Raw genomic sequence first — 10,997 nt, 5'->3', positions numbered from 1 at the left:
CTGAATAGCACAACCTATCCCAACCAAGGAAGTAGCCATTCAAAAATCCTGCTGAATCTCTGGAACTGGAAACAGTACTTAATTTTGTTTCTACAGAGATTAGTTCTGCTGAATACAGAAAAATCACATCCTTTAGTCTGTCATTTTGTTTATATGTTCACATATTTAAAATAGTATCTGCAAAGTGGTCCTGACTGCAAAAACACCAGACTGTGTTTTCAATAAATAATTCCACTTTAATGGCAAAGTAATAATTTAGACAGATACAGTGTGCACACCTGCAAAAAAAAAAAAAATACGCAAGCTGGTTTACAAGCTAGAGGAACAATGAACCAATAGAAAATACATCATCCAGTTAAGTCCGATGACACCAAATACTTATTATTAGGGTTTTACAAAGACTACAAAAATTTTCAGATGATTTATTTCACTGTTTCTGTCTATTTACAAGATATGTTACATCAAAAATGTACAAAATATAAAATGTGTACAGACAAATGTTTCACAAACAATTTCTGAGTTGTAAACTAGGTGGACTCACTGAGATGTATTGCAGGAAGTTTTGTATATGTAATATTGTGTGTTTGTGAGCTAAATATGGCAGGAAAAGATTTGCAGGTTTGCTCAGAGCACAGGTACAAGAAAGAGCAGCTTTGCTTTAGTTCTTTGAGTCAGTCAAGGTGTATGAGATGACATTTTGCATCAGAAATGGATCCAGATTTGGGGGGCACGATGTTGGCCGGACTGAATCCTACATGCATAAATTCAGAGTTTTATTAGGGCAATAGCACCGTGTAGGAACCTCTAGATTCAGCAATGCAGCTCAGTGCCATTTGGAAACTGCATTGATTTCTTTAAGTTACAGCAGGTGGCCCCAGGGCGGCCACGAGGAGTGAATAGCACCAGATACACATCCCGAAGGTAACATCCATGGAGGTGAACAGTATGTGACTACACAATGCCAGAGCCCTTAGGTACCTCCTTGTTCATGTGCACCTATTGAACCTCACTGCTCTTGTGGTAAAGGAGTGTTTCTGATTACTCTGAGCAGTCTGAATGCAGTCTAGTTGTAGCCTGCCGTGACATATGAACTTAAAACATTTTCAGACTTTTCCCCCCAAAATGTATTGGCTTCATATAGATATTGAAACGTGCTGACTGTAGCATTGATAGCTCCTGCATAGTTATAGCAACTGTAAGTACAGGACAAACACACCAGGTAATAATAGCTTTTAGGTTTTGCATTCTGTATTTGTTTGCAACATACAGGAAATCTCAGCAAGTGAAACATCTCTTAACACCAACAGAATAAAATACAATTTTTTTTTGTTTGTTTGTTTTTGATTCGATTTGTGCAAGGCTTTTTTTTTTCTTTTTTTTCTCTTTTTTTTTTCTCTATATTTACAATACCCACCCAGTAGACTGTGCAAAACCAACCCACTTTTACAGTATAAACTCTTCCTCTTCCACAGTGGACATCACTGCTTCACTGTCCTTTTATGCTGAATTCTTCATGTACAACAATAGCAATCAAAACAACATGCTGAAACTAGAAAAAGGAAAAAAAAAACCCATATATTTGTGCTCATGCTGCATCAAGTGCATCCAGCTCTGCTGGATAAGTATTCAAAACATCTATCCTCCAAAAATTCCGTTCCTTGGGACCAAATGGATTTGAGCCGATTTTGTCAGCATTTAGGTGGCAGTGAAAGTGGGTTTGGGTTCCTTGTGTACTTCTGAGGGTAGGCAGAGAAATCTATTCACAAGATAAAAATATTATATAGCAACTGTTCTTTCTCGTATCCATTACTTTAAAAAATCATGATATACAGATATGAGGCTACTATGTTAACTGATGTTTTCTCATTAGTAAATGAAGAAAAAAACAGTGTAAATTACCAATGGTTTAGGAATTAAACCAACTGTAAAACTGTTCTAGAAATCTGTTTTAAGGCAGTGAGACAGCACCATAAGAAATGTTCCCTCTTTCACTGAAAAGGCTCAAACAAATGAAGCCCTAAAAAGCCTTTAATCAGTGTTGGTTAATAATTGGTAGAAAACTGTTGTTAAGGAGTGGGCAGGCGGTTAAAAAAGACCCTTGTGGTAAAAATAACTTTATAAAATCTGTGACTTTTATACTAAAAACTTGATGGAGCGCATCACCGTGACCATGGCAGTTAGAATTAAATTGGCACTTATCCAGCATATCACAGTCATGTTTTCTGGTGATTGCACAATACTGTTTGTGCTTTCTGAGTTACTATCATCTTTTACTCATTTTGGAATGGGCAGTGGTGTATAACAGAAACACCACTGCCGTCCTGTGACCAGCACCATGTGGCACAATAGAGGCTAGAAGATAATTAGAGACTGCATTGTTCATGCAGCACCTCAGGGAAAACTAAAGGAAAAAAACCCAAAGAAGTTTCACTGTAAACTTGTACAGAGAAACAGAGAGAGAGAGATAGAAAGACAGAAAGAGGGTAAGGGGAAAAAAAAAATTCCAGTTTGGCTAACACATGTGCAATCTGCTCAGATGCCCTTGGTCTAGGGCACTTTCCAGTTGACAAATGGAGTCTCACTTGGCTCCATAGGTATTGAAATGCCTTGAAATTAAACTAATTCAAGCTTTCCACTTCAATTTTTCTTCCTGACTTTGCAGAGTTAGGTCTCCTGCCTACCTACAGCACACCATTCTTACTCAGAGACCTCAGTGTGCTGCTTTAATACTGGCAGTGTTCTATTGGAAACAGATTTTACCATCATCCTACAGCAAGATTTGTCCCTTTCAGAGAGTTGATTCAAGGGATGAATCCAAAATGTCATCATGGTGGCTGGTGCTATCACTGTCACAGCTCTGTGCACTCGAATAGTTGGCTGCCTCTTGAAGCCTCATTAGCATATTCATCTGAAAGAAGAAAGCAATGTTTACATAATCTCATCTCATTTAATACTGCAGTGACCGTGTTAAAATTTAATTAAGCTCCTTTGCTGTATGAGGTGTGCTGGTACCTAGCTGAGGGGCTGTACAAAAGAACTTCAGAAAGGGCAGGGTGTTAGCGGCTCCTACTGGCACTCTTTTCATTACCTTCTGGTTTTTAAATAGAAGTTTAAAGGTCCAGAGAGCCAGAGGGACACAATTAAGCTGCTTGATAACTCTCTTTAATTCAGGGGTGAGGCCAGCTGCAGCTGCAACACTGGCAGAGGAAGGAAGCTGTATCTCAGCTGGACATCTGGGCCCATATTTGGAGACAGTCAAGCTTCCAGATAATTTTTGGATGGTAGAGATGCATTACACTCGAAAAGCAACTGAAAACATAATCACAGTAACGTACCCCCTCTACAAGAGAAAGATGGGGAGGGAATGAGAGAGGGGTGGACTGATGCCAGCTGCTTCATAAATGAGTCCCATCTGCTGCTGAGGGGCTGACTTCAGGAGGAGAACCGCAACAGATCCTCCTACTCAGGAGAGTAGAGCCCCCTTAATTTAGGGATTGCTGGTACCTGAAATCCATCTGAAAATCATCAAATCACAGCATTAAGACCCAGAAAATTACTGGGATGCTTGATGCCTAACTCTGTATAATGGTCAGGATTTTATTTATAAAGCATCCACTTCTGCCACTATGCTCAGGACTGCAAGCAATGTTGACATTATTTTAGTTGTTTTCAAGGAATAAATACACCATCGTTACAAAAAGCAGACAACCAAAGAGAAAGATGTATTCTTATCTGTTTGTGTTTTAAGCCCCTATTTTCAGTTTGCTCTGAAATCCTTACATCTCTATGCTTTGAAGCTGCACAGTGAAGTTTTCTCTAGGCATGGAACAATGTTCAACACTTTTGTGTAGCTTTTGCTGAAGCTTTAATAGGTATCCATGCTTGTGAACACAGGACACGTGCAGTGGGTGCTCCATACAGCCTGCACATGACATGTCTTGTTTCCACAAGTGTAGTGTCTGCCTTCACTGGAGGCAGGTGCAAACCCTTCAGTCACAACTTTCAAACTTCTGCTGTCTACTCAGGTACAGATGCTGACCACATCTGTACTGTGCAGGGAGCCAGCATGAATGGACACCGAACTCAGGCTGCCCAAGTGTCTTCACCATAGTGGAGACTCTGCTGAGCTGGAAGCCTGTCCAATATACTCTCTGGGAGAGCAAATCACAGGGTCAGAATCTGAAAGCTTATGGACTAGGAGGGGAATTCAAATTAGATTATTTTCTACACTTCTTCAGGATGCAAGGTCTGTGTTTGAACATGAAATAGAGAGGCTGAGGAGCCATTTTCTTAACACTGTTAAGAGTTAAATGCATTTTTCTCCAAGAAATTCTCTTTTCCAAGGGCTGCCTGTATTACACAAATACAGTTCTCTAAAATGGTATTTTGAATTGTGATAAAGACAGTCCATAGAGAAAGCACAGCACAAGAATAGCAGCTCAACATATGCATTTTAATAGCTCATTATTGGAGGAGGCAATGGTAAACCCAAATGTCTGGGATCGAATTTAAATAAAACAATACATGGCATTGAGGGAAATCAACCTCTTGTAATTTAACGCCACCACACTCGCATTCCTTGTACATTAAGACTGTTTTACAGTCATGAGTTATCTTGAAATATTCTGAAGAATGGAATGATAGCTGTCTAATTTCTATTTTCTCTCAACTCCCTATGATAGACAAGTTAGATAATGTGAATATTGCAGTCCTTCATTTGTATAATGTACATGAAGAACTGCCAAATGCAGAAAGATATTTTTATCATAAAATTGATTAATAAGTTGCTGAAGAGTGGTACCCAAACAATATAATGATGAAGAACAGATACACTTCTGGGCAGATGGGAAATGGTGATACATGCCCTCCTGCTTCTTTTCATTTTCAACATTTTAATTAATTATAGTAGTATTTATTTTAAAAGCTTATTTTGAAACAGGTGCACAGTAGATTTTGCTGCACAGTGTACATTTTAACATGTGACAGTAAAGTGCACACTGAAAAGCCTTTTCCCGAAAGTTTGAATCTTACCAAGGGATCCCCCTCCGTATCAGTCTGCGGAACATGCTTAGAGGTTGTTCCTTCTTTTGCTGATGCATAACCTTCATAACCAACATCTTCGGGTCTTAACTGAAGTAGTGATGGCCACTCATGCTGTAGAGTTGCAGAGCTCCATGGATAGGTATCAGCTACCCACTTGGAGGGATCCTCCCAGGGTGCCCTCTTACCGTACATCTGTATTATGGATATAACACAGGTAAGTACTCCACAGAGTTTTCAATACCAGTTGTAATAGCAGAGGAAAGAGTAATCACAAACATCTAAACCATTTCACAAAGTGGTTTGCTTTCAGATGTTCTCAGCACCCACATATAATAAGACCGTAAGAAGACCAGATCATCTCCACTAATGCTACTTCAATACACAGAGTGGCTGCAAGTTGAAAAACACTCCATAACTAGTGAGACTTGTAGACAACAGTGGGAGCCACAAGTTCTTGATACAACATGAAATCACACCTTCAGGTAATTTGCTTAAGGCATATGAGGGAAATTAACACAGACCTATCAAAAGCTTTCAAGTTAATTGGATTTTGTTTGAAGTGAATTAGAAGGTGTCAGTACAGACTGTTCAGTTCTCCTAGCAAAATGAGATGCAGACACAGACATCTGCCCACATCGCAAGTGTGAGAACTTTTCGAAGGTTAATTTATTAAGAATTTCACAAGGGATGTATTTTTCTCTATTATGAAGCAGTAAAATACTTATGAATCTGGAAGGAGGACAGAGGAAGGAAGAATGAGAATATTGTAATTTTAGGAGATCTGGTAGCTTCCTCACTAAAATGCACCCCTCTATGCATTGCTGTTCACAAGCAACATGTTAACTGAATATTGCAGTCAGTTATTTGCTGTTGCTTGCTGCTTTAAAGATTTCCTTAGCTGTGACAAGGACATATGGGGATGGGGAGACATTCACCAGGGCTTTTTGCAATTTCTCCTGCCTCAGTCTCATGCAATCCAAGGAACACCATGCTATGGGCAGGGCACACACTCATGGAGGATATAGATGGGCTGCACTCCTAATAGGAGTCAAATGGGAAGACTTTAGTGATAAAGGCAGAGTGATGAGTTGTGCTTATCACTGCAACACCTGCTGCCAGGCACTTGCTGAATCCCGAGTTTCAGGTTAGGCAACCAAGTTCCCTATGTTAGGCACATAGGTACTTAGACTCCTCCTGCCCTACACTGAGGCTAGGCTACAACAGGGATCTGCCTAAATAAGCCAAGAGGAAGTGTTTCTCAGGAAGGTAGGTGGCTAACACCAAGCTCTAGCACTTCCTTTCATCTGAGATTAACAGCGACTAAATCTTTTCTGGAATCTACAGCAAGGCTTGTAAATCCTATGTCTGACAAGGGTGTTTGCAAAGTACCTGTCTAGAAAGGCAGTTTTTACCCATCTTTGGTTCCAGGAACACTTAATTACATGATACAAAAGATTTCTGTTTATTATTAATAATTTTATTCTGTGGAAGCTACCCAAAGCAGCTAAAAATTGGTACAGCTCATGAAACAAACATTTTCTTCTATATGCTGCCATCTTCTGCTTCACAACTGAAGTTTTCATTTAAGCAGTGACCCTGTAAGCTTGGGAAAATATGAGCATGAAGAATATCACTGCATTTTTATAGCTGGTCTAAACAAGTGCTGTTAATCTCACTGTGGCTGTTCTATCAAATGTTTTGGCAGTTTTCTGCACAAGGCATAAACACTGTAATTCCCAGAGAGATAAGCAGTTTTAGGAAAGCATGAGATATTCAACAGGAAGATTCTAAACCTCCATTGCATCAGTATGTCACTGTGTCAATACAAGGTGATAAAGAAACTGCAGCTGCTTACACAGCTCTTTGCCTAGTCTGTAACAATCCCCTCTGTGCCATATAGTAATTTCTTTTGGTGTCATGTGTGGAAAAAAATGCCTTTCCACAAAGCATCTTTTTAGAGGGAATAGAATTGCAGCGCATAAACAAACAACAAAACAAACAAACAAACAAAAAAAAACCAACCAAAAAAAAAGGGAGAAAGCCAATTAAAGATTTGGGGGGCAAAAGAATAAAAAGAATGGATTAATGTAAAAATTTAGGTTTGCTCCAAAGATGTGGAATTATCTGAAATCCTAACCTCCTATCGTATTACCTGGAGAGTTATCCTCCTGGGGAAGACCTCATTGAAACCTTCTAGTACTTGAAGTGTCTCATAAAAAAGGGGGAGAACAACTTCTAAATGTGGGCAGTTAGTGACAGGACAAAGGAGAATGGTTTTAAACTAAGAGAGACGAAATTTAGATTAGATGTTCAGAAGAAATTCTTTACTCAGAGGATGGTGAAGCACTGGAACAGATTGTCCAGACAGGCTGTAGGTGACGCATCCTTGGAAGTGTTCAAGGCCAGGTTGGTGGGCCTCTGAGCAACCTGGTTTAGTGCCCATGACAGGAGGGCAGGAGCTAGATGATCTTTAATGTCCCTTCCAACCGAAGCCTTCCCATGATTCCATGAAAACATCCTTGTTCAAAAGCTTTTTTACACAAGCCTGTGTACCTACATGTGTATGTAGCTGGTAGAGGATTACACAGACCAAAGTTATTTTCTTGCACCTTATTAACTGCTCATTAACTGTTCCATTCAGGGGTAGACTGAGACTGCCTTGACTCAGGGCGACAATCCGAGCTGTATTTAGCCATACTGGGAACTCATTAAACAATGGGGAAAAAAACCACCTTCCTCCAGTCACAGAGGAGAAACCCTCCTCATAAATACAAAATATTTTAGTGCTGGAGCAGACAAAGCCAAATATTACATCAGAGTAAGAGCAGGTCAAAAGGAATTTGAGTCTGCCTTCTGTAACCCCTCCAAAGATCTTCCTCTTGCAAATGCAACAGCATTCATAGCCGGATGCATTGGTTAAAAGTAGCTTGGAGAAAGCCTTTGAAAGAAATTAAAAAAATTTCTAGGAAACAAATTACATACCTGGAGTCCTTCTCTCACAGCTTCCAGAAGGTATGGAACCAGGGAATAGTTCCAGAGGTCTGTGAACCACACTCTGGAGCCATCAACATCCATAGGGCAAGGGAGGAAGAGACGGGGACCTGAGAAGTCAAGCTGTGTATTAAAAAAGGTGGAACTGGGAAACACACTTAAAATAATCTTCGCAAAATTAAAAGAGGAGTACTGGAACAGTTCAAGTACAGAGAATACCAAAATAGGACTACACTAAAGGAGCTAACAGTCTCCTGTTATTAAAAATGAACTGGTGTCATTTAGTTCAATTTTAGGGCCTGATGAACACTTACAAGTTTTATGGCAAAGCTATGTAAAAGCTGACATCTTTGCTAACATAATTATTCCATTAAAAGACCTCAGGTCCAAGGGTTTTTATTGCTGTAATTATACTGCAGTGTAAAAGCAGGAGGAAGAAAAAAACTTACTATTGGGGTAATTTTTTTAAAATTGTATTTTACTTGAAAGTCTTTAGCAACAAAGGAAGAACTACCAGGAAACTCCATTTTCATTTCAATCTTGCTGATAACTAGACCTATTCCCCACACCTATGTTGTACTTCCCATTGAGATATGACTATTTAAAAAACAAAATTCATCAAAATCTCCAAAATGTTCAGCTTGCACCCTTATTTCAAACCATTCCACCAAAGGACTCACCAATGGTTACATCTGAAGAGCTGTGCGTTTCTAGGAAGCTGTTGAGATGATGCCATGTTTTAGGGATCCAGTCAATGATTTTGATAAGCTCATTATTGCGTATGTTCTTTTCTATTTCAGTTTCAATCAGTTTCCTTCTCAGATATCTGCCTAAGAAACCTTTAACAGGCTCTGTGTGATTTGCACACAGCACCCACCTGGGTAGAAGAGATAAATGTCAAGCAGCAATGAATAGCAAATACATTATTTCCTCTTAAACATATAGATGAAAGTAATGTCATAAGCTTCTGAGTCTCATTAGTCAGCAAGTATAAAACTGCTCCAGTAAACCTAATTATTGCTCACTTTTTCAACACAGCCATTTCAGGTTCCAGCAGGGATTCAAGATGCTGCTGAAGACAAATGAAATGCAGGAATGCAATCATCTTCAGCAACTTGCTAGAGGTGCCAGACACTATCTTATTTCTTTTACCATTCCCCAACATCATTCAGAGACCCATCAATAAAGGTGAGACACTGAAACTAAAATACTTTACTGTGATGAGACACAAGATCAATATTTGTCAAATAACTGGGCTTAGAAGCAGGGAGCTGTGCAAACATGGCCACAGTAAATATGGAGTGAATGTACCTGAAATTGTGATGCATCTCCAGATTTGGTGAAGAAGAAACTCCCTGGTTCATGGTTCCAATAATATAGGGACTGGAAAGATAAAAGCAGTAGGACTTTCTGAGGGAGAATTCATTCAAATATTCAGAGTATATTCCTTTTTATTATCTGCACTAGGCTAATTTCAAAAGAGTCTCTGGATGTATTGTAGTCATAGATTTAAAGTATTTCTGAGGTGCCCTTTTGAATATGTCTATTCTTGTATGATTTCCCTCTTTGCACGTATGTGGTTTACTAGCACTCATCTGTAATGAAGAATTAAATGAAGCAACCCTGTCTTAATGTAATTCACAATTTGGCAGTAGGCTTAGCATTTTAATTTCAAAGGCCAGTGAATCTCATGAGTAAGATATTGCACACAATGATTTTATGAAGGGAAGTCCCTATGATGTTACTGTTACAGCAGAAATAACAAATATTATAGGCCAGTAAAAGTTCTAGAAAACATTATTTTTACTCTTACTTGAAAAAAAAGGACAGTCAGCCAACTTTGTACTTCTGTCCTGCTGCAGGAAAACTTTAGGAAGGGCAAATCAGCTAAACACACAGCTGCTTCTGCATGGCATGGTTTATCCCAAATTCCACTATTACAAAGTGTAAGATGTTCTCATGGTACTAATGAGCTTGTGTAATCTGACAGGGTACAAAGGATAAGACTATAATTTAGCCAAGTGTTTCAGTACATTCTTAAATTTTGTGGTACATTTACATCTCACTGAGAAGCATGGGAGTCATGTAAATGAAGTGAAGGAGACAACTAAGAGACAGTTGGCTGAAGAGGGTTAAAATTATTGAAACACATAAGAGCCTTGCAGATGGCCTATGCGAGTCTAAGTTTTCCCTGGGACATTTTAGTTTGCAAAATAACAATGAGCTTTTACTGTTTTAATTGCAAAATGTGTGAAAGGAGAGAGAAGAGCTACTACCTACCATTTATTGTATTTACAGTTGAGGAAACCATTGAAGATGTCACTTAGTGAACTGATGTGGTGAAGGTTATCAAGAATTATGACAACAGGGAGGTCAGCACCATTGTTGTCAGCACTGCACTGCTCAGCTAGATTTGCTAGATATTGTCGCAGATCCTTCAGCAGAAATAATAAAAAAACAAAAACAAAATCACAAAAACATGCCCCAAGCCCAGAAAAGATTAATCCAATTAGACCATTCATGTAATTTCACTGGAAAAAAATTCAGAAAGATAAAATGACTGCTAAAGAGTTTTTCTTCTGTGGATTACTCAGCTGGATCTGCACAAGAAGGAAAACATGCCGCTTACACAGGGCAACATTGAAGCCACATGTGAGGAAAAACAAAGGTGCTAAACAGGAGGCAAATGACTGAAGCATTCTGAGTTGGTGGATATATTCCTAGAAATTTGCTGATAAAATATCTCATCTCCAGAGGAAAACAGGTTGCAACAAAATATGCCATTTCCAATGGGCTGAGATACTCACATTAATTTTTGGACTTTCACTCTTAGGAATACCACATTTATGTACTAAAAAGCCCAACCACATTGTCTCACAGTTTTGGTGTATTGCACTGCTCCTTTAGATCTCTCCTTTCAGCACCCTCACTGACAATCTGCCTGCCCTCTTGGAGATGTTTTA

At 39.1% G+C, this 10,997-nt stretch overlaps 1 protein-coding gene across 12 annotated transcripts in view; it reads right to left on the bottom strand.

Moving 5' to 3' along the window:
- Positions 1-215: 215 nt before the first annotated feature.
- Positions 216-10,997, bottom strand: part of NAV3 (neuron navigator 3) — a 508,081-nt gene continuing 497,299 nt past the window's right edge. For 11 of the 12 annotated variants that reach the window (XM_085045498.1, XM_085045490.1, XM_085045433.1 and 8 more), the window contains 6 exons: positions 10,315-10,469; positions 9,346-9,417; positions 8,715-8,911; positions 8,026-8,144; positions 5,032-5,235; positions 216-2,908 (listed from right to left, as the gene is read on the bottom strand). In XM_085045498.1, the coding sequence (XP_084901624.1) occupies positions 2,789-2,908; positions 5,032-5,235; positions 8,026-8,144; positions 8,715-8,911; positions 9,346-9,417; positions 10,315-10,469 (867 nt within the window). In that variant the 3' untranslated portion in view covers positions 216-2,788. The remainder of the gene's footprint in view (positions 2,909-5,031; positions 5,236-8,025; positions 8,145-8,714; positions 8,912-9,345; positions 9,418-10,314; positions 10,470-10,997) is intronic. The other variant, XM_085045444.1, reaches the window with a different exon arrangement.

Source organism: Lichenostomus cassidix, chromosome 1Aa (genome assembly GCF_008360975.1).
Source record: "Lichenostomus cassidix isolate B80296 chromosome 1Aa, HeHo_3.0, whole genome shotgun sequence".
Taxonomy (NCBI): domain Eukaryota; kingdom Metazoa; phylum Chordata; class Aves; order Passeriformes; family Meliphagidae; genus Lichenostomus; species Lichenostomus cassidix.
This window is presented reverse-complemented; position numbering and strand designations above follow the sequence as displayed.